General features: G+C 43.7%; 1 protein-coding gene across 1 annotated transcript in view; it reads left to right on the forward strand.

Annotated features, from left to right (window-relative positions):
* RIMS4 (regulating synaptic membrane exocytosis 4) overlaps positions 1 to 24,352 on the forward strand; it is a 53,941-nt gene that overhangs the window by 15,376 nt on the left and 14,213 nt on the right. Inside the window, exon 2 of the mRNA XM_050907376.1 lies at positions 21,813 to 21,954. Within this exon, the coding sequence (XP_050763333.1) occupies positions 21,813 to 21,954 (142 nt within the window). The remainder of the gene's footprint in view (positions 1 to 21,812; positions 21,955 to 24,352) is intronic.

The following is a 24,352-nucleotide window of genomic DNA, read 5'->3' on the forward strand; positions in this document are numbered from 1 at the left end:
TCTACTTCCCTCGGTTCCCTCTTTCCCTTCTTTCTCTTATATACATCACAGTGCCACTTCTCTTCCTTTTGGCCATGAATAATTCAATTGTGTTTAAGCTTTCAGGTGATGTCTGCTCTGTCTCATTCATCTATCACCCATTTTTGGCGTCTGTCATTTGGATGTGACTTTGCTTTTGCTGACCTGCAACTCTTAGGCTGGCGTCATGTGCTGGCTTTTGGAGATGGAGAGTCTGCTGAGACCGGCAGGAGTGGCTGGCTTAGGACGCAGCAAAATTGCAAGTAACAGTCGTTTGAAAATAGTACTGTCTGGCAAGGGAGCAAAATTCCTTATTTTGAGAACATGGAAATCCTAGGCATTTTTTCCCCTTTCTCATTGTTCTTTTCTACAAGATTAGAAACCTTGTTTTCAAGTGCACCACCAACTGGTCATTCACTCTTCCTCCCCTAGAGTTATAAGTAGCCGTCCAGATAATTAAGTACAGTTGATCATCTTCCATTAACACTGTTTATATTTTAAATGTCGCAATAGCAAACCATTCATTGGGCATATAACACAGCAAGTGATCAAACCACCTCTGGCTCAACGTGTCTGTGCTGAAACAGCCTATGACAGTGAAGGAGTGTAATTAGCAGGACACATAGAATGGGATTGAAAAAAGATGTGAAAATAATCAGAAGGATTTGAAAAGGATTAGGAGAGTAAATGACAAACCAGTAGTTAAATGGTGCATGATTAATGACTGTAGAAGTAAAAGGTTGACTAAATATTGTGACTCTGTAATGGCTGCCCCAAAGTAATAGAAAATAGTTTGTTTGGAAGACTCCAGAAGTGGATTTATATCGACACATACGGTGACTCCGGGTTTAGACCTGTTTCTTGGACTTGGCTTAGGTCAAGGTGAGCATCCCCTGAGATGCTTTCCTGGTTGACTTGATGACCTGAGATTCATCTTCCATCTTTAATGTTAATGATCTGCATCAAAATACCAGTCACCCCACTGAAATGCTGTGAGAGAATTTATTCCTCTTCTGGACCTTGGTACAGGTGGGAGTATCAAAACTGACTGGAGTCACATAGGTAATTGGTGGCTCCTTGTCTGGTATTAAAGGAAATTGTATCTGTACTGGAACTCTTTTTCTTAGTGCTACAAAACTGGTTTGTGTATGCAAAAAGAATCTGAAGAAGGTGCAACTTCCACAGTGCTTAGAGGAGTAAGCGGAGTTGCTCTCGGTAATGTGGAGTTGCTGGGTGTCACTCTTTGTCTTAATACTGACTTTGTCATGTCTTTTATATAATGCTTGATCTGGGACTGGATTTTATTTCTGGTTTCTTATCACTGCATCTGAAATTCTAATTTTCAGGGAGGTACTGAACTCCTCCATGTGTTTAGTAAATATATGGTTGAGGACTTAGAACAAACTCTGGATTTTCTCTTTTCTGTAGTATCTGTGTGTCTGCTGTTTTAGGATCAGTGTTTGTATTGTTCCTAGCGATGCTTTGCCTTCAGTCTGGGCCTACAGCCATTCTCAGGTCTGCTCTCTTGCGTCTTAAAGGAAACAAAATTGTGTATTAATGTGTTTTAAAGTTCAAGATTTGTCTCAAACCGATAAAAGCCAACAGAAGTGAAAGTGCCATCCTAATATTGAGGTGCTTTGACCAAAGATTTGTGATTGACATGATTTTTCCATTGGGAGCACTGAAGCAGAGCTGCAGGATAGGGAAATTTTGAATGCAACTGAGTGCATGGTTTTGGCTATTGTGAAGAACCTTTGCTGTTAATATTGCTGTATGGAGCCCCAGTGAAATTATTCTGTAATGTTTGATTTGTGGTGTGTGTGCTTCCCAGAGGGTAGGGAGCTATGGAGGGCATCTGCTGTCTGTTCCTTGCTGCAAAGGACACAGCCCAGTTTCTCTGGGGTTTTTTTGGTTGTTGTTTGTTTTGTTTTTTAAACAAAATCTCATTACTGTCAAAAGTAACATTTTTTGTGTTACTGCTTATTTTTGACAACAGAGTTGGACATAAGTAATGGTATGTAATTGTTACAAGTTTCTTATGTCTTTAGCAGGAGCACACTCCACTTCTGTTTCCCTGCAGAAAATTTGCAGGTGAGAAATTCCCCCCCAGTTTCTTTGGGGCTTTTGTGCTGTGTTGGGAGAAAAGAGAAAAACTTTTCAAATAGGTGAATCTGACTGTAAAATCACAGAAACTGGAATAATGTGTGAGTGGGAAGGGAACAGATTTAGGACTCTAAACTGTTTTTGACTCATTTTTGGAAGTCTGCATTTCAAATGGCGCTCCTCCCCGCCGTTTAAGGACTGTTGCAGGCATAGCTGAACTAATTACGCCTCTCCTTCTCAGACATCATCCACGGCCTATTTGGATGCGCAGGCTGCAATTTGGGCATAGCTGGTGCATCTGTCCTCACCAGTCACCTGGCTCTTGCTTCTTGTGGCAGATAAGAGGCTGAACTGTAACAGGCGTTTCCTTTGGTGGGGACATTAATTCGAATCTCCTTTCTGTCCATGGGTACTAGTTTTCATGAATTTTTGGGAATACACTACCTCTGAAACCTGACCTCTCTGTCCAGTGTAGTTCAAAGGTTCAGAAGTTATGGAGGATGGAAAAAGAGGAGAGACAAGTCTTGTTTCCAGAGGCAGCTCTGTTGAAAAGGTAATCTCTGCTCTGCAGAGAGAGTAACTACTGCTCCTGGGTTGTGTGCTTAGAGTGAGGGTCAGATTTGCAAAGGTATTTAGACACCTAAAGAGCCCCCAGAGCTTTAAAGAGTGCTTCACGAGCCAGTTCCCACCGATGCAGTATCTATGTTGTCAAGAGGCTAAACATCTTTAAGAATTTGGCCTTTAACTGCAAGTGATGAGAGGCTGGGGGATGTCGTTTTGGGTGCAGGCAGCCAGTGCACACCTTCCTGCAGGGACTGAGGGACTGTAGGCAGGTTGAGCCCTCCTCGCTCACCGTGGTGGGAATCCTGCAAAGTCTTCCAGAGGCTGTGGACCTCGGAGATCTCCAGACCTTTCACAGAGTCAGAGGCCTGGGGCGTGAAGTGCAAATAATCGGAAGCTGCAGTAAATAATTAGCTCTCAATAAAATGTCTGCAGTGACTTTCATCTTGTCAGTGAAGTCGTTATTAGAGGTGTGTATTAGGAATCTGTTAATCTTCGAAGATAAAACCATCTATATAAAATGTATCAGTATGAAATGTATTCTGTCGCTGTGGGACAAATGACTGTATGAGAAATGGATTTATATTATACACTGCTTTATAATTGGGATCTTTGAATATAGTTCTGTGTTTGTTGGGCACAATGTGGAAGAAAAAAGATTTTATTTAATGCAACTGCTGTTTTATTTATAATGCTTTCAATAGGAAAATCTTTCCATTGTAGTATAACAGTCTGTGCAGGGTGCTTTTGATTTTAGCAGGTAGGGTTTAGAAGAGTTCAGTTCTCTCCTGGATACATATGCCTGTGCTGCATTGCAGTGGGAGTTAATGGGAATAGCCAGCTGTGAAAGGAGAAGAATAGATCCCAAGGACTAGATCGTATATAAGAAATTTCAGCTGGCTCTTATGCAGGGCTAGCCATATAAATTGAGTTTGGATGGAAAAGAGGTCAGTAAATGGGTTACTGTCATCTGCCCATCATCTGCTGGGCATCAGGGGTTAATCAGCAAGTGATGTCCAGAAGACCAGTGAGAGTCCTCCAGGGAGACTTGTGAATTATTACTAGTTTTATCTTCCCATGTCCTGGCTTATCTACAGAGGAGGTCACACGGTGTTAGAGGTGGGCTTTTGCTCCGCATTTTGAGAACATTTACTGCTGATCTGGGATGTTATAGGAAGTGGACAGCATAAAGTGAAAACGAGCTGATAGGACCACAGATCTACCGTATCAGGAGGAGGAGCTCCAGCCTCCTGAGCTGAAACCAAGTGTTAAGGCTACACTTAGAAAGTAGAGAAATGCCACAAATGCCCTACTGTGGCCGGGTGCCAGGGCAGTGACACCACCGCCTTTGCAAGAACAGGGTGATACAGCTCTGCAGCCACTTCATGCTAGCCCAGCGTGGCCCACTGCTTCGTGCTCCAGGGATGGATCCACCTCTTGGCTCCAGTGGAGTGAAGCTGGGGAAATGGTTGTATAAAAGTATCCAAAGTCATTGCAAAGGGATAGTACTTCATTGAGAAGATTGCTGCCATTGCTTGCCGTGTTTTAATGAAGAGATGAGATGGTGTTTCCTCTTTGAGGTTTCCGCCGGACTGGCAGTCTATAGTGTGTCAGTAAAACTGTTCCAAGAGAAACCAGGCTCCATGTTCAGTAGCTCCCAGCTTACAGAGTTTAATTTTGTCTCTGAGCACTAAATTGCTTTGAGTTCAATAATTGATCTCCCTCCAACTGCTTTATTGTCACTTGATTTATTAATGGGTTGGCTCGGACAGCTGTCCTAATGCTTTATCACAGCAAAACAAAACCAAGGGTTGCGCTAAGCACAGATTGCAAACTCTTGCACGTATTGTGGGAACAATACACCGTTTCCCTGTAGCTGGCCCCGGAGGGACAGTGTGATTAGTAGATTGGGTGTGCGAGAACTGTAGCTCCTAAACTCTAACCTTATTTTGTCCATCAATATCCCTTCCCAACACTCATCCTCTCTCTGTCTTGCTGTAGAAGAACTTCAGATTGTACTTTCTCTTTTTTTAGAAGTGGATTGTGATGCTTAATTAGATAATGTTTGTAGAGCAGCGTACAAAACCTGCCAAGGGTTACTGTCCTCCTTGGTATTATTAGAGCTGGAGGAAGACTGCCAGAACGTATTGATTACTTGGTAAAAATAAACCCTTCAAACTTCTTTGGTCTTTATTCATTACTGCGTTTTATCTCTGCATCCTGCAAACATTTCAGAGGGTGGATTTGTTTGCCGAAAGATCAAAACAAAATGTTGACAACTACTTGTGCCAATTTGTAGCCTCCTGTGTGGGCGACATCAGAGGAATTTGTGCAGTGCTCTGGAAAGTCTTCCTAGGCTTTAAATGCACTTGGATCCTGGAACTGTTGTTTGAGCAAAGCATCCAAGTGGCTAGGTAGGGATAGCACATCGAGTATCAAAAATAAGGAGAGAATCTCTTTGGGACTTGTGAAACTGTATTGTGTATAGAAGCTTGTATATACTTCCTAAAGTTGACATTTGGATTTATTTAGTGAAGTTTGTTGATTAGTTGATTACAAGCTGAGTCTTGCAATTTATAGTGGGTGCTGTTGAGAGAACTGCGGCTGACTGGTGGGAAGGGCTTGCTGCCTTCTGTGTTTTCTAGTTCATCTCACAGTGATGGTTTACAGCTTCTCGTATACCTCACTGTGGAAAACAAAATGTCACACTTTGAATTCATTAAGCAGCTGTGCAAAGGAGGGGGGACTGTTGAAAGGGAAAGCTGTTTTATACAACAGTAAAATACAGGGGGGAAAGTCACATATCTGCAGCAGAAAATACATGAAAAAGACAAATGTTGTGTAACATTCAGAAGGGCCAAGTCATGCTTGGTAAAGTGAAATCTCTAAGGAGAAGGGATACAACAGGAGGACACTTTGAGAAGGAGTATGGCTTACAGGATACCAGAAGGATGTACTAGTCATTCATGGATCCAGAGGACTAAAATTTAGTAGTGACTTCAAAATCAAGTGTGGCCTTATGGTTTACTCTGAAATGTGCATTCAGAGCAGAAGCGAAACATAACGTCTTTCTCCAAATTAGGCCAAGGACAAAGCACAGACCTCCAAACATCTGCACGTGTTATGACCTAGAAACTGCTTCAGCAGGGAGACTAAAGCCAGGCTTCGGTGGAGACTGCAAAGTGCTTTCTGTGCATGTGTCAGACTCGCAAATGGATTCGCTTTGGTTATCACAAGTCCCCTGTGTGTTCATTTCCAACCATTAAGCTTCTTTGAATTAATATTTGGGTAAATGGGAAGTTTTTAAGCAAATAATGATGACTGCACTTAGTGAGGGTCATCCGGCAGTGTAAGAACCGACCTGTCATGGAGTGAAGGGCACATCTCGTCAAAGCTGTGCATTAGTGCTTGAAGGTCCTGTGCTGGCCTGGCATGGCACCCTGCTTGCTCAGGAATAGGGTACCTTCTGAGTGTGCTGACCAATGTTACTCTTTGGTAATCTTGAACAAGTACCAGCTGGTTTTCTTTTAAAACTTGGGACAATTCATGAGCAAAGGAAGGGCGAGAACCATCAGCAGATGCTATAAACTCATTTCCCAGTGCTAGTTGCTTAGATTTCTTCTAGAAGTAACTAAGGTGTGAGCAAGTCTTCTGGCTGCCTGCTGCATAAAGTATGGGTGAAACATGTTAAAAAAAAAAAAAAAAAAGCTGCGTAGGTACGTTACTGGTGAAAGGGAGGAACGGTGCCAGTGCCAAGAAGTGGCAAAGAGGTTTCTTTTATTATTGAAATGTGTCATAACCTATCAGTAAGTTAGGGACAGAAGAAGAGCTGTGGGACAGTAAAGACCTAACGGTACAATTAATGTTCTTTCAATGGAGCTGTTTGTAAGTAGTTGCCTGTTTGAGGAAACCACTGAATATAGGTTTTAATGCTGGTGCTGCTAGGTAAGTTCTCATGTGGGCATTGCAGCAGCATCCCTGATGGTCCAAGCACGGGTGGAGTTAGACATGAGCATGTTGAGTGAGAGGGGAGGAGCGGATGCTCTTTGGGTGAGAAGGGGTCTGCACTGGTGGGCTGGGCACAGATGGAGCAGGGAGACCATGCAGGACATCCATTAAACCTATTGCACAAGCTACAGAGGAGGGAAACTTGGAAGCAGCTTAGGAAGTGAATGAGAGGCTACTGCAGTCTGAGGACTGTGATCTCACTTCTCTGTGTTGTGGCAAAATGGAAGGAATAAGAGGTTTTCGTGTCTGCAAAGTCTGGAGATAGTCAGGAAGATAGTAAGAGAGTCTGACACCATGGAGGAAACCCATGAGGGAGATGAATGCTGGGATAAGGCATCAGCCTGACCTCCTGATCACCAGCAGTACATGTTTACCACCATCCATGTGTAATGCACAGCTAAACGGGAGATGGTGAAACCTGAAAGCAGAAGCATGACTTCTTCCCAGAGAACCCCACTTCTGCCAGCTGTGAGTTTGGCCTCTCTTATGAGTGCCCACCTCGTAACCCAGCGAGTAGTAGCTGCCCAGATTTATTGGGCTGCTTCTTCAGGATGCTGGCCCAGCCTCCACTGACTCGTGGCGTAGGGACTTCCTCTGCTCCTGACTTTTTTTGCTCATTAATTTTGTCCAGTTGCCTTTTGAACCCTTGTTAGTGTCCAACAGCACCACAAAGTCCTGCAGCAAGGAGATACCCACTCCTTGGCAGGGAGCAGTGTCCGCTGCCCCTCTCGCCTCATTAGGATGTCTTCTCAATTGGTGGCATGATGAGTTCTTGGCTGTGGGTTGCCACAGAGCTGTCGTGGGGCAGACCCTAATTTTGGCACATTATGCTGGTTTAATGACAGTAATAGAAAGTCAGTTTATAGGCAAGAACAAATTGCCTTTTTATATGGGAGGAGGATAATTCCTCCCATGTGTTACATTATTAAATTTGTAATCTTCATTTCTAATGCTTTTCAAAAGTGAATATTAACAGAATCTAAAATACAGATCTTAAATTTATAAGCTGCATTTTTTTTTCCCCCAAACTCCTCAAGTTCTATCATTTGTCTTTTAAAGGTGAACTTCAGCAAGGTTTTTGGGTTTTTTTTTTAACTTAATAAATTAAAATCCCTTAGTCGCTACCTATCTCTGGACAAGCTTAAAGGCTCCAAAGATACTTACATTTTAAATAGCAATAATGGATATCTATTTCCATCTTTGCTGAGCGGTGAGTTCTGAGTTCAGGCTTATTGCCTAGTGATAAAAGACACCAGAGAGAAAAAAATGACACATTTTTGTATGCCATTTGCTAGCGAGGAGGCTGTTGTGATGCTCTTTTTTGTTGCCAAGGAAACGGAGCCCTGAACTCCGCAGGCAGGAGGAGGAGGAAAGGACTTTATTTCACTCCTGAGCTTGCTTTGTAATTTTGACTCGTGATCGGGGACTGTGAAATGGGTTGGCACTGAGGGTCTCTCTCTGAAGTTCACTTTCAAAGTTGTGTGTCTTACCTCCTTACGTTTGTTTCCATGTTGAAATAAATGTGAAGGCTGGAGCCTGATGGCACAGCTCCACCCTCGTACTGATAACGTGGGGTAGGTGGCTGTACGCACGCAGGTCACTAGCGCAGTTATTGTACGTAGCGGAGTGAAACAGAGCACTCTGAGTGCAGTTGGTGATGGAAAGGGATTGTACTTCTGTGACCTTGCCAGTACCATCTTGAGAAATCCCAAGGCCTCCTTATGTCAGCCCAGTCTTTAAGTATGAGAACAGAAATGTAAAAGTTAACTGCAGGTATAAGAAGGAAGCAAGTTATGCAGATGCAGGTGCTTCGTGAGGAAGGTTAATGCACAGTGTCCTCTTCTGACCTTGTTTCATTACTGTTGGTCAGTCGTTGCCTGCACGTCTTATAAAGAGATTCCCATCAAACTTTTTTTGTTAGTTATGTTAAAACTATTTTTTCACTCCTAGATAAAGATACATACTGCTCTGTAATGCATGTTTGATCTTCCTGAACTGGCTGTGTTGTCTGCAAGACTGATACTAGCTGTATCACAAGTCTGTACTTCCCTTTTATTTCTTCTTCATCTGTTCTCTTTTCTGCTCTCATAGTAGAGAGAGAGAAATCGGCAAGGTGCTCTAAAGTTCATCCTTGCTCCTTCTACAAAATGTATTTAGAAATATTTGGCACAAATCATGGGATTTTGGTGAACTTGCTGCCATGTACATGTCATGGTGTTGTGGATTAACTCCAGCCGGCAACTAAGCACCACACAGCTGCTCGTTCACTCCCCGCCAGTGGGATGGGGAAGAGAATCAGAAGGGTAAAATTGAGAAAACTCGTGGGTTGAGATAAAGACAGTTTAATAGGTAAAGCAAAAGTCGCATGCGCAAGCAAAGCAAACCAAGGAATTCATTCCCCACTTCCCATCGGCAGGCAGGTGTTCAGCCATCTCCAGGAAAGCAGGGCTCCATCATGCGTAACGGTTACTTGGGAAGACAAACACCATCACTCTGAACGTCCCCCCCTTCCTCCTTCTTCTCCCAGCTTTATACGCTGCGCATGACGTCCTATGGTATGGCATATCCCTTTGGTCAGTTGGGGTCAGCTGTCCCGGCTGTGTCCCCTCCCAGCTTCTTGTGCACCCCCAGCCTACTCGCTGGTGGGGTGGGGTGAGGAGCAGAAAAGGCCTTGACTCTGTGTGAGCACTGCTCAGCAATAACGAAAACATCCCTGTGTTATCAACGCTGTTTTCAGCACAAATCCAAAACATAGCCCCATACTAGCTACTATGAAGAAAATTAACTCTGTCCCAACCAAAACCTGCACACATAGGGTGACCATGCTACAGCCAGCCATCCGCTTCTCATGAAGCTGTGCTGGTGCGTGGCTATTTTACACTATGAGCGATTAACACAAATTCCATTCAATACGATATTGAACACTGTAGTGTGTCTCTTCTTGAGAAAGGACTGATTCTTCCTGCATCTAATGGTTGGTAATTGATAAAACTAGATCTTGGTATTGTTCCTAAAACGTGTTAATCTGCTGCATTGATGGTTTTTTTTCTCTAATCTTCAGTAATCTTCACACAGGCATGATATTTTGGTTGGTTTCCCATGTTCTCCAGTATCTTTCAGCAGAGATGAAGATGTTATGTCTATTTTCCAGCTCTGGCCAAAGGGCTGCTTTTCCTCTATTGGAAGCTCAGTACTCTGCTTAGACAAATGGTGAACTGAATTTCCCAATGGACTTCAAATAATTTGGGGTGTTTTTGTATCTGAGCACTGCTTTTGTGCATGCAGAAAACAAATGTAGGAGGCGGTTATGTGTCTGCCATCTTCGTCTGTGGGAGTGTGTATCACTCGGATGAGAGTCTGCATGCATCTCTTCAGGGTTTGGGCTGTGAAAATTTTGCTTGATTTTTTTTTTTTTTTTTTTTTTTCTTAGGAGGCTGCCAGTTAAATTTCAGCGCCTCTGTTTTTGGTATTGGATGGTGTTTTCGATGTTTAACGACTCGACTTGTCACCAGTTGAAGATATTTGTGATGTATGATTGGCAGGGCTGTTTGCTATGAGATGAAACCTAGTGTTTTGACCACTTTAATTTCTTAGTCACCATGAATCACTTTACATCGTAAGGTACTGCTGCTCCTGTCCTGCTTCTGGGCACCGAAGCCTGACCCCCTCTTCCAGCTGTCCAGAGATGCCTGCAGCCAAATTATCATGGTCGTGAAGGGCAGGATGCTCTCCTTTCACTCCACCCAAGCAGAACCAGGCACTTGGGCTGTATTAAAGTCATCCTGGATCCTGAAAAGGGATCCATGCGAGAAAACCAGTGTGAGTGTAGTGGATCTGTTTCCAAGAGCAGAGCTCTCATTCGCAGGTTGGAAAAGTCGGTGAGCAAGTTGGGCTGCTGCTGTCCTAGATCCTCTCTCTGCCTGCCAGAAAGCACTGGTCTCTTCCCCAGGCTTTTGGGAAACACAGCCACCCTCCGTGCTCACTGCTTCAGCATTGCAGGCATGCTACAAGCGGAGGTCTTCGTACTATTCTTAGTACAACTTGGGAAGAAGATGGTTCCCTTTAGTGCACCTGTGGTGGGATGCAGTAGTTGCCCGGCACAATGGGCACTGCACCGCCGTGGACCTCTCAAAGGATGTCTCTGCGTGAGTCAAAGCAATGTGTAGAATTAGAGGGGAAAAATGTGCAGGCTTGCTTCCTTCCTTTTAGCATTTGCTACAGGTATTACATGAAAGCACCTTTGGTGAAGCCTGACACAGATAGTTGTGTCACCTGTTGAAATTGCCTGGAATTGTTTGACTTCATCTCCCCCTCTCTGCTTCCACAGTGGATAAAATAATTGCTTCCAAATGGACGCAAGTTATTAAGCAGTGTGTATAATTAAAGTCAACTCCTTGTGAATTTGATCATTCATTTCCTTAAGGAAAATATGATGAAGTAATTACAACCCAAGCTAAACACAAATCAAATGCTATTCTAAGCACTATTCTGCACCATGATTCTAGTTTATGAATGACTCCAGGGTTCTGTGGCTTCATGCCTGTTAAAGAAATGTGGCTGTGTTTTTAATTGTGTTTATAACGAATGAACAAAGGTTGCATGACTCATTCACTATGCCAAGACCGTTGCTCGCTCTTTGTCAAGACCACGTGTGTGTGAACACAAAGCCGCTTGCTCCTAAAAGAGCGTCAATGGGACAGAAGAAAAGGGAAAAATCTTGTTAATAAATCTGGCCTTGTCAGCTCTTTCCCCATTAATTTTGTCTGTACCAAAACTAAACTTTACCTGCTTTAGCTGTGAATTTGAGGGAGGCAATTATTTCTTCAATACTTAAGCCAGAGCCCTGTGCTCACCCTCTCCCCTCTCTCCATCATTCTTATGTAGCACATACTTTCCAGTTTCAGCCAAATCTGGTAGAGAAATGGAAGATATGCAGACTCTACAAATGCTGTGAAAAGATGGCTCTGGGTAGAAAGACCCAAACTAGTGCCCCCAGAAGAACAAGCCTGATATATAATCTCAGCTTAAAAGTAATGTTCTGAGTGAAAGCAAAACACTGGAGCTGAGCATTATAAATCCCCTGGATGGAAAGGTGTGTCAGCTCCTCTGAGAAGCTTCGGTGGCTTCAGTAGGCTCGTGACTCTTCTGCAACAGGAAAACACAGCTTGCAAACAGGCTGCTTAAGTTATTTTGCCCACTGCTTTCTTCCCAAGAGTTACTGAGTGAAGAGCAGGACGCTGGGCCCTTCCAGGAGGTATAGTTAGCGAGCAGGCAGGTTCAGCGGGCTCAGGAAGGGCAGAACAGCCTCGTGCAAAGCTTCCTGGCTTAGCGAAGCGTAGGCAGGGCAGCTCTTTCGTCTCATGCCATCCTTCTCTTACAGTGGCGCTTTCTAGCTGCTTTATTTTTTGTGAAGTCACCTCATTTTTGTGATCCTCTTCTAAATTGAGTGGTTTTCTGCAGCTCAGGCTTATTCATGTTTCAGATCCTGGACTTAAGCAAGATCCTCAGAGTTATTAATGGTGTGAGATGGACAGCAGAATTAGGACAGAGTGCTCTGGTTCAACTCACTTGTAATTAAGTAGAGATCCTGACCTGGCCTTCATAACTTATGTTGGTCAGCTGGAGGACTTCCAGCCCCAGGGATGCAAATTGGCTCCACCTCTGGTCCTCCTTGTGAAATAACAAGAAGAAAGCCCTGGGATGGCCCTGGCAGACAAACTAGCCACCCACCTTTCAGCTTTTCATGTTTTCCTGATGCCCAGATCTTCATAGTTGGCAAAGTTTTAAGAGTTTTGAACTGAGAACATTTTGTCTTAAAGCACTGCTGGTTGTTGGTACTATGTCTGACATTTCCCCCGGCTTTCTAGGGAATAAATGTTACAACATAGTAGTTTAAATAAAATCAGTTATTTATTGTTATTAATTGCCTGTGGCTGTGCCAAATGTACCTGTTCTCTGAGCACATCAGCTAAACTTTCCTCAACTTGTCATATACTCAGATAGCAGACCCCCAGGGCCTCCCAGGTGGGAAATGTCAAAGAGGGGGAGTTAAACTCTCAGTGAGGCTTAAACCACACAAATCGAAAAATTGGAAAGATTGGATCCCCTCATTGCTGTGCAATCAGAATGTGCATGTGTATATATATACGTGGTTTATTGCATTATAAATATCATAGTAAGAATTTTTTTTTTAAGTCGTCAGCCCTTGCCCAAGCACAAAAGAAGCAGAAGATGGAGAAAGGCCTGGGACGTGTCTGTCACAGACATGCAGCTCTTCCAGGGACGACTGGTGCAGCATCATCGGTCCTGTGCTTGTCTGTCCCTAGAGACCTGGGCCTGAAGAGAGGGCAGCGTTCGGATTTCATTGCTAGGCTGCTGAAGAAATATTACAGCAGCGAATTTTCTGTATGCATATGGACATTTCATTTAATCACTCTCCTGCAAAGCATGGCAGATTGGGGGAAGAGAAGGGGGCAGCGTGTTCCATTTTCTTATAAAAATAAAAATGCAGAAGCAGCCATCAGTGAAGCTATTTGGATCCTGCTGCTGCAAACAAAATAGAGACATGGAAAGAATTCTGAAGAGCTGGACCTAGCTGCAAAGTAGTTCCAATGAAATAGTCTGAAAGAAACGAACATTTTTGTTAGTGTTATGGTACTGTAACTTTTTTATGGTGAAAAGCTAAACAATTTTTTATGGTAGTCAAGAAATCTGTTTAAAAGTCATTGACGGTGAAATATATATGTTTACCTTTTGGTTTGCTAGCTTTCTCTCTCTTGTTAGTGAAGGAAAAAATCTCAAAGTAATTTTTGTGGCTATGTGTTAGTTGCAGACCTTTAGATATTTTTAAATGAAAATTTTGGCCATTTAATTTTTTTATATAGATGAATTATCAAAAAGGTCAAAATTAAAACTAGTATCATGGGAACTATTTGTTTTTAACCTCAAAAGGAGCAGAAAAAATATATCGCACTTTTCTAGTTTAAAATATGAGAATGAATCTCGCAAAGATAGGAAGCAAAATCAATGGTTTACCAGTGCTCCACCCAACCTACAAGAGGTGATAAACATCTTACTGGGGGTGGAGACCTGCTTAAATACAGACATAGCTGGATTTAAAACAAACTGCAACTCAGACCAGCTTGGAGGAGAAAACACGTGCTGCTTTAAAGAGGCTGAGGAGTTGGGGGTCTGGGCTGGGTTGCAGGGCCGTTAGGAACTACAGGCAGGCCTAAGAACCTATGTGTGGGTTTTGGTGCTTCCCTTACCCACACCGCTGGGGTAGGAGAGGTATAGGGGGCAAAATGCTCTTCTCCCAGGTTTGTCTCCTTGGGGTGGTGGGAGGGAAGGACAGGCTGTGCAGGGGAGCGTCAGATCTGTGTTCTGTGTTTAGCATTTATAGGAAGGAAGAGGAAGAAGGTTAGCTTTGTCCTGCCTAAATTAAGCTACTGTTAGGCTTGAAAAATAGGGCTGTTGCTTTATGAAGACTCGCAGAGCTCCCGTGCCGTGCACAGCTATGTAATGAGTCGCCCTTCTGCGGGCCAGAGAAAGTTTTCTGTTGTGCATCTCAGGCTCAGTGGGTAAAGAAGGGAAGATAGGTTCTGAGGCTGCTGCCAGGTGCCTACTTAATAAAAATAACCCTGTGGATGACTTTTGGTCCTCTTTTAATGGTGAGGAGGAAGAAAAAAAAAAAATTTGTGTTCAGGGGGAAGTTGGTTTGGTGTGCACGCATCTGGGCATGGGTGTGACCACTGCCTGTCGGTGTGGGTGAGGAAAGGCAGGGTTGAATGCTAGGATGAGAGAAAGCTTTTTTTGTGGTAAAATACCATAGTGGCCCAGGAGCAGTGGGACGTGTTGGTGACTATGCTACGGGTAGGAGTTCGGAGGAGGTGTCTTGCTGGCATCTCTGTAGGTTGCTTGTGCAGGTAGGATGTCCTGGCCCTGCTCTGTGTTTAGCTGGGGTCTGTAGCTGTCACAGCAATACAAATAGTTGCTGATTTTACTATTTTCTGGCTCTCACAAGAAGAGTTGACTGACCTTTCCCAGCCCTGTGGATGTACTTAATCTGCACAGATTAAGAATTAACATGTTGAAATTTTTTTTTCCCCATCCCATAGAAGATTTTCTGCTTAATTTGGAAAGAAAGGGTGTGATTTTATTAGTGTCTGAAACTAGGACAAGGGGAACAAAGCAAACAGCCTGATTAGTGCCCCTGCTTATCCCCAGCCATTTTCCGTCGTTTCTGGTGGATTACTCAGGCTGTGATGATAGTCTGGCATGTTCTGGAGCACAGTACAAACTGCCTCTCTTTAGGTGCTCATAATTCACACTCCATTAGGATGTCAATGTAGGGAATACTTGGCAGGATGTCAGAGCTTGCCAGGCATGATGAGATTGAGTTCATCTTGTTAAACTGCATTCTGAAGTGACAATCCAGTATTTTTATTCCCCCCCCAGCAGTAGCATCCCCTTAGGAGAGCAGCATGGCTTGCTCTGAACACAGATACTGATGTAAAAGGGCCTGCGATGCCCACCTTGACAGCCGCTCTGCTCAGCATGTGCCAGGCTGTCGCAGGTGTTGGATATTCATGCAAGGCTGTGGGAAGACTTTTCTTTTTTCCCTTTGAAGCCGAACAATGGAATTCTTTTATTCATCTCAGAATTGATTCATGGCGCATGAATCTTAATCTGTAGGGATTCAGCATCTGACTAAACAGAAAACAATCGTTTATTTTTAAACCCATTAGGAACAACAATGCAGTGACAAAGTTTGAAGTGGAGAAGCTAACATGTCAGCTCTTTTCTCAGAGTGTTTGAAAATAAGAAGTGGGTAAAATGGTCAGCACTTCAGCAGTCTCACAGGGCACTGAGCTGAGACTCCCACTGCTGCTTTTTATCCACAGACATGCTGAAGACCAGTTGTTGGAGTTGGGGACCTTCTTCCTAATTTCAGCAGGTGATAATATCCAGATGGGTGCTCGGTGTTTTCCCTTCTTCATTTTCAGCCCCAAATTGACATGCATCATTTTTTCTCTGGGGCAGATCTTCATGGAGAAGAAAGCAAGAATCAACTCTGTTTTTGACCTTAAGAGTGAAGCTTGTGGCTGTGGGAAGTGAGAGGGCTTGCGAGACCACATTTGAGCCAAGGATAGAGCAGGCAGATTTGGCGTAAACTGCTGCATAGCTTGGGGCATATCTCCTTTGCAGGCAGTCAGGTCCTGCCCCATCTGGCCACGTGCGCCTGGTACCCCTGCATGCTGACTGCAGATGCACTCTGCTGTCACAGACATTCATCCCCCTCATCTCAGTTCATCTCTGCTTGTACATGATCTGCAGCATGCCCTGAAGGGTGCGTTGACTCTGTCAGATGGGTTTTTCTCTGTTTCCCTGCTGCGTTTGTCAATTCTCCATGCTTCGTAAGTGCTGGTTGGGAGCAAAGCAGGTGTGCTTTGCTGAGGAAAAAGCAACTTTCCTCACTTGCTGAGGAACCCAGGTGTGAAGCCTGAGAGCAGAGTGTGCCCAGGTCGATATCCTGCAGCATGTATGGATGCAAATTGATGCGTGCTGCTTGGCTTGAATAAGAAAAGCAATAGAAATGCAGTCTCTTCACTCAGGCTTGGACTAGTCTTTCCTGGAAAATACAAAAGAGCTTTTCAGTAGGAACAAATGCAACCTGAAAGCAAGCGTCCAACTGATTTCCCTGCCTTTCCACCTTGCACCCCAGGGTGAAGTTTGGGAAGGAAAAAAGCTAACCAGGCTGTTTTGCCGGACCCTTGGTGTGTATTGGGTGGCCTGTGTTGGTGCTGCCTGGCCATGTGCTTTGGGTACCAACATGTTCTGTGCTTGGAAGCAGTTGGTTAATTTAGGAGCAAAGCTGATTGAGTTGAAATTCGGTCAATTTCTAATCTCAGGGTTAAATCAATATCAATTAATTCTAAAGTATGGGAGGGTCCATAGCACACGCATCATTTCTCTCTGGTTTCTCTCTGTGTTGGTAGCATCCAGCAAACTGAGTGAACATAGAGGAGAAAATTGAAAACAAAAAGGAAAAGAGAAGGAAGGTACCAAGTACCTGGGTGGGGGAAAAGGAAGCGACAAGAGAGGAGGTAGTGTAAGTATAACAGTGAAAGGGGCACGCTCTGTCTCTCAGAACATCAACTCAATAAACGTCTATCGTAGAGTAATTCTGTGTAGGAGTAATAATTATGTGATCATGACCTTGTGATGAGCTATTGCAGAACTCGCATAGATTTTTCAAGACTTGATGGCCTCTGAGCATGGAGAGACCTGTCAGTAGTAGAGAGGAAGGGGTTCGAAGAGTTGTGTGTTAGACAGACGTAGAAGAGGACGTCAGAAATGGTGACTCTTTCCTTGGGGGAGAGAAGAGGACAATGCCACTCTTATTTTTCCCACCCCCAAGGTTTAAGGCAACTACAGTTCTTGGTGGCAGTCAGTTCTGCCACAGGAGTGGCATCATCCTTGAGAAGAGCTGCCTCTCGATGCGGTTGACAGCTGAAAATATATTTAAGAAAGGGAACTCTCCAAAGGATGCTCTGTGCTATGCAGGGCACCTGCACGGTCACCTTACTCCTCTTCGTCCATTACTGGGTTGTCTGGAGGGAACTTGTGGTTAGTTGGTCTGATGTCACTCACAGACAGAATTAGGGGAAACATGATAAGGGATCCAATTAGTAAAGAACAAAATGATGGAATATAATTAATACCAGTCAAGAAGGATTTAGGGAAAATGGGTCTTGTCAGATTTTTTTTTTTTTTTTCTCCAAGTTTTAGTAGAAGCAGGTATCTGGGTAAATGTGATAAGTACGTAAGGGTTTTGTCCTAGAACAGCATGACCCTAAAAAATGTGATAGTGATAAATAGATTAAAAACTTACTTCACATTTCAAAAAGCAGTTGTCAAGGAAAAGCCTCAAAGGCAGGAGGCTCTTTTGAAGGCCTGGTGCTATGCAGTGTTTTCATTTGATTTGGAGCAAGCATGAGTTTAAACGTCACTAAATTCACAGGCGATATGCACATAGAAGGATAGTAAATAGTATTGAGGGTGGGAGAGTTGTATAGCGCTGTCTGGACTTTTTGCTCTCTCTCCAAAGAAATGTGTTTTCTTACATATTTCTTAATATAATGTTCTACAAGGTCATACCAGCAGGACAGGCAGGGACTGCACAGTGTCCAGGCAAGGTGAGATGCTATACCAAGAGCTTGCTGTGGTCTTGGGAGATGCAAGCAGAAGCAGTGAAGATGAGAGTACAAGCTGATTTTTACCTCTATACATGTTTTTGCACTAAAATGCAGGCTCCAGTTCTGCTGTGCATGTTCTCAAAAGGGCATTTAAAACCTGGGGAGGTCATTAAAAAGATTCAAGAGCGGGAGAAAAAAATGCCAGAGCGTGAGAAACATAAAGAGCTCAGTCTCTTTAACTTCTCAAAAAAGACTGAGAGATGACTTGATTGCACTGCAGAAGAGTCTTTATAGCGAGAACACAAAGCAGCCCTCGCGGTGGAGAAGGGCATTTAAAAAACTGATGGGTGAAAGCTGAAACCAGACAAACTGAAGTCACATCTCTAAATGTCAGGTAGTAAAATAAACTGCACAGGCAAATGGCAGATTCTTCATCTCTCGATATCTTCAAATCCAGAGTGGATAGCTTTTTGGAAGATATTCTTTAGCCAAACGTAAATCGTTTGGCTGAACAGAGCAAAATCTAAGTGCCTGTCAACACAGAGAACTTGGCAAAGTGTCTGCTGGTCCCTTCTGATTCTTGGCATCTGTGAGGTGCTGTGTATCTTCATCCTGGATATTTGAGCAAAAAATTTCTTTTTCCCAAGGTCATTCTGAAGCAGAACCTGCTCTTCAGCTGCATGTTGCACTGCAGGCTTGACTGGCTGCTTAACCTTTGTCGTTTACTGCTTAATTGGAAAAGGTGCAGGGAATAAATCTGGTGACACTGCAGAAAACATCGATACTACTCTTACTTGTTCCAGATACCGCTAACAATTAAATTAAGACAAATGGTTTTGCCAGGCAACACCCACATAGACACATATTGTTTACCTTCTTGATTTGCAAAGGTGTTGAAGCACAAGATTTCAGGTAAGGGAGGAGGCACAGCCCCTATGCGATTCTCCACACTGACCAGAGAAGGTTGCTAGTAGGTGACTATTGCTTGTGAAATGTTTTCGGTCCGCAGGCAAGCAGTGCAGCTTTGTCCATATTTATTTCCTTTCTGCACTGACCCTTTCCAGGTGTGCTACTCCTGATCTGCCCTTCTCTCCCAACTGAGGGGGTTAAAACACTGTATTTTTGTTACATGCTGACTACAGGTAAAGTTTGACTATAGGGTTTATGTGGGTAGTTTAGGAACCTCTATCCCATTTCTGATGGCATCTCTGGTGCTTATGCTGATCTCTTATCCTGTTTCAGTTTTGACTGTCTGCAGTGGTGTGGGAGCTTGCCTTTTTGGCACAACAGGTTACTCCCCTTCTGTTCAAGGGAAACTTCTGGCAAAAAGAGACTGGAGGGGAAAAAGGCTGGAGAAACCTTTCTCCAGAATAATGGGAGATAGTTTGTGAGATGCAGGAGTCGCTGTGCATCTCTGTCTGGAAGAGGAGGGAGGAACGAAAGATTCTTGCAATCTATTCCTGTCTCCTCGTTTTCCAGAGTTTCTCCATTATAATCTTTTTCTTTTTTTTTTCTTTTTTTTTTTTTAATAAGAATATCCATGTATCATAGCTGTAAAAGCAATCAGGAATACTAGAAAACCACCCACTCATAGAAAGCCAGCAGTGCAAAGCTGTGCATGTGGTGCTGCAGCTGAACTTGCCCCGTGCCAGCTGAATCATCTCCGGTACAGTGCTCTGGTACTGCCCATCTTCCATGGTGCTGCCTTGCCTTGTCTTTGGGCCCTTTGCTTTATGTCATTAGCTTTGAATCAGGAGATGGCTAACAGAAAGCAGCAAGCACCTTGGGTAGCTCTAAAGCTTTGCTCTGTCCCAAGCCTCTCGTTTGTTGCAGGATGTGGATGCATAGCCTTGTAAGTATGAATGTCTCCAGGCATGTCTCATTAGATTAGGGAAATAAGAGATTTTTTAAACAGATGTTGCATAGTTGGGCAACGAGGCATTTTTAATTTGTTTCCTACATTTATATCATTTGCTGCTTTGTGGTTGCCTACCAAGGCTCTCGTAAGGACTAACCTAAAAGGCGCAGAAGGATGAGTGAGAGTGCACATGTGAAGGAGGGATGGGCATTGATGGATGTAGATGACTAAAAGATTGTTTGTGGCGGTGAATGCGAGGCAAATTAAATGAACCATCAAGTCTGCCCGCAAGGCTGTGGGATGCTCTCTGAAAGGAACCTACAAACCCCATCAGAGAATCCAGCAAGCTGTACAAGGCTCGTAGAAGGTGCATCAAAGGGAACTGTTCTGCAGTGGTTGGGGAGATAGGTAAGGCCATTTCATGAGGCTTTGCTTTTATTGATGCTTATATTGTTATTCTTGCCTGAAGGTTTGGATTTTGAAAGCACATTGAAAATATGTTTTACGTTTGTGTAACTTCCTGATTTATACAATGTACTTCATACATTGCTCTAGGCACACAAACAATATGAACTGTAGTTAATGTTAACCTAGAACATGCATATTCTATCCTCTTAGCCCATAGGGACATGCATACACATGCTGCACCATATGTGGGGACGGCAGCTGGTACAGAGCCCTGGGGCCAACACGTTTACCTATTTGGAAATCTCAGAGGAGAAGGGACTTTATAGCTGTATTTATAGCAGAATTTTTGTCTTTTCATTTCAGTGTAGGTATAATTTGAGAAGTAGGATAGGAAGCATTTCTGGTATCTTACTGATTTTTTTTTTTTTTTTAAGTGCCTGTTCACACCAAGGTCTAAAGAAAAGTATTTTAGGTGAAGCAGCTTGCTACACAGGTAACAACTTTCTGCGTATTTTAGACAGGTTCTTACAGATAGCCTCATATTTCCAAAGTAGTTGGGAAAGACTAGTTTTCTTTAATATTTGGGGATCCTGAGTTCTCTAGATTCAGTAGCTGGGTCATTTCTTCTCCAGGGGTGGTACTCAAAAAGCTGGTGGGTTTCTGAGAGCAGTGTGGGTCAGAGATTTGTTACCTGCATTCAGGTTAATGGATGGGCATCTTTAAAGGATTTAGATAATTCTGCTTTGTTCAGAAAACTTGTAGTGGATGTGTTTCAGGATGAGTGCTGTATGTGGGATGAAATCTGGAGCTTCCTAACACCAGCTAAAGCAATTAATAGTAATGGTATTCATTACATATTCATTACATAACATGGTTTGTTCTGAGAAACAGACTGCTAGAGATGGAGGATGAAAATAGTAGCTGTTAATTTCAGAGGGCTGAGCCTCTGAAGACTGCACCCAGGAGGAACCAGAACCTACTTAATTCCCTTTGCGCTGTGGCCGAGGGCGTGTATGAAGGGGAATAGTCCTCTCTGGGGTTTTCCACTGCTGGTGCCTCTCCAGGTGCCACCAGGGAATGTTTTGGCCGTGCCCACCTCTGCCCCTGTGGCCCGTCTGGGAGGGCTCCTGCCTTCACAGCACCTCTGGTGCTGCCTGGCCTTTTCCTCCCCTCTGCTCCCTTGATGCTCACCAGGAGCTGCAGCTCTTTGCTGCTCCGCACAAGCTGAGGCAGCAACATGGGATTTAGGAAACATTTCGAGGCATGGTCAGGCTGTACACCTCAGCTCTGCCCGTGCTCACTGCTGCTGTGTTCCCAAACTGGGTAGCTCCACGTATAGCCAGCTTGTGTGCCTGGGGGCACCTGTGCGCCGTGCATAATTAATTGGTACAAATGGTTGGAGTAGGTAGGGTGGTACATATGTTTTGAGTTTCTGCTGGGCCCTAGCTTGCTGGAGCACTGGTTTTGTTCCAAAGATGACTGGGAGCTGCTGATGAAGTAGGGCTGAGTAACAAAACGCTGCATGAGTGCGAAGTGTTGCCTGGCTGCCAGATGCCAGGCTGATCTTCTGAAAGACCTTCTCTGCTTCTCCTTGGCTCTGTCGTTGTGAAAGGCTGTGTTAGCAATAGCTGACTGCCTTTTCTCCCTTTTGTTCCCAGATGGGGATGGTCGGAGACTCAAAGGAGCCATCCAAAGGAGCACAGAAACTGGGCTGGCTGTTGAAATGCCCAGCCGGACCGTCCGTCAAGCCAGCCATGAGTCCATTGAGGACAGCATGAACAGCTATGGATCAGAGGGAAAGTAAGTCATTGAAAGGGAGCCGGGTAATCACTTGTGGGATGCTCTGTTCTTCTTCTTATACCTATTAATTTTCCTCCAGCATGATAGATGATATGTTTTTCTGACTTTCCTATGCTGCAGGTGTACTGCCCATTCAATTAGAGTAGAGCGGATCTCTCTGCCTGCATAGCTGGCACATACTTTAGCTGTTTATATACTTTTTTTAGTGTCCTCATTATTCTGAGCTGAAGCAGATACCCATTACTTTTAACTGCTTTGCCTTTAGAAGAATAATTCAGGGTGAATAGCTGAGGCTCATTACTGGTAATAAATTATAAGCCAGTAGTTTTTAATGTTGCACAATAGTTGTCCATCTCCCCTGTTTCAAAATAGCCTTTTGGGTTGGGGGGGGGGGGAGTGCCAAGGTGATGAAAAGGATACAAGTAGCAAAATAATCATTCTGATATGAAAATAGATATTTAGAAGCCTGTGTATACTTTCGGTAGCAAACTTTCTTTTGTTTCATCTGAGTTAGTGTCGTAAAAGAATGTATTTTAGAAACGGTTTTTGACCTGAAGAAAGTTATAACACACTTTGTTGCGTTTAGGCTTTATACCAGAATGCAAAGCAGGGGATCCTTAGGCCAGAACTCTGGGGGCTGACTTGTCTCCAATTCTGGGTTTTGTATTTCCATTATTTGAAGCCATATATGGAGATTATAATAATTTTATTAAGATGACCATTCATGGGAATCTCTGGAGGCAAAAAAACTCCAGTATTTAAAAAAGGAGGCAATATAGATCAGATTCCGTGCTTCTAGGTATGAGGCCAAAATGTTTGTATACCTAAAACGTGTTCTGTTTAAGCCAAGTACCACACTTGGCATCGCTCTGTACACTCTCTCTAGTCCTACGTGATATTCCAAGTACACTGTACAGCTAAAATGCTGAGATAGTCCAAAGACGCTCTCAATTAATGTGATTCTGGTGTTAAATAAGTAACAGGCTGTAAATTAAGAGAGACTTTCTTTAGCTTTAGAAGTAGGCTAATCCTGGAAAGACATCATAGATCTGTGCTGAAGGTTGGAAATAGTAATGAGGCACAGGCTGCGATAGCAATCTTGTCACTCCAAAGCTGTGATGTACCTTATCGCTTCTGTGAGCTGCTGTCTCCAGGGAAATATTCCTGCTACACCAGCACAGTCCTGTGGCTTGGAGTTCTGCCTCCGCTACGAGATGCAGAGGATTAGTGATTAAGTTCAGTCCCTTGGCAATGTGGGGCAAGAATCTGCTTTCATGCAGAGTAGAATTCTTTCCTTTTTATATTTACATAGCTTACCCTCCTGGGAAGGGGTATAATTCTCTGAAAGGTCTGTGTCCTATCATTGCATATGCTGGCTGCTTTGATTGGGCTTTCCTGGAGAGAGAATATTTCTGCCAACAAAATATTGCACCCATACAAGTGCTGTTTTACCCTGAAGGCAGGCAGCATGTAGCTATCAGCTCAACAAAGACAGAAAAATTCTCTCTTGCAATCCAAATGTCTTTATTAGAACCAGTCTAACATTTGGTATTCCAGCCTCGAACACTGCCCGAACATCCTCGCCAGCCCCTCTGCCAGGGATGGGGTGGTTTCTCCTCTTATTTCTCTGAAGAGTGTGATTAAGCGGTTCCTGGACGCTTTGTTCCTAGGTGGAATAATTGATCTCTTCTGGAAAGCCAGTGGGAATTGCAGCTATCTATCTGAGCCACAAGTGATAAGTAAACAGGGCTGAGAGTACAAAGAGCTGAGGGCTCTATTCTCTTGAAACATGGTGGGAGGGGAGTTTCTCTGCTTTCTTCTCCTGCAGCAAAGAAAGGAATTGTTTGGGGAATAGCTGTGAGGGACAGAAATGTATTCTCCTAAATCAGATTTCTCTTGACCTCTCTCGTTCGCTGTAGCTGTGTTCACAGGGAGGCAAAATGAAGATTCATATGACTGTGTTAGCTGTGGCAAGTTTATTTTCTTTTTAATGCTGGGTTTCTGACTGATGCAGATACTCGTAGGTCAGAGGCAGTTTTCAGCAGTGACTGTCAAAGACCCGGTTTTCAGCAAGACAAGGTTGCCCTAATTCTTCCTACCCATGCATCTCTTAGGTGTGTTCACACAGGGAAGAAAATGGATTCAAAACCTCATCTTCCAAGAGGGCTTGTTTCTCACCTTCCATATGTTTTTATAATCCTTTTCAATTTAAGAACTAAAAGGACAACTTCCAAACGTGGCACACTGAAATGATCAAAGATTTGGTGAAACTTTGCTGCAGAAGGCCTAAATACCTGCTCTCAGTCATACAAATGTGCTTTTAAAAAGTGATGCTGATTGACTGCTTTCATGTTTGTTGCGGCGAGCTGGCTGCAGCTAGCTACAGCTGCTCTGTGCC

The sequence above is a fragment of the Gymnogyps californianus genome, chromosome 17, assembly GCF_018139145.2.
Source record: "Gymnogyps californianus isolate 813 chromosome 17, ASM1813914v2, whole genome shotgun sequence".
Taxonomy (NCBI): domain Eukaryota; kingdom Metazoa; phylum Chordata; class Aves; order Accipitriformes; family Cathartidae; genus Gymnogyps; species Gymnogyps californianus.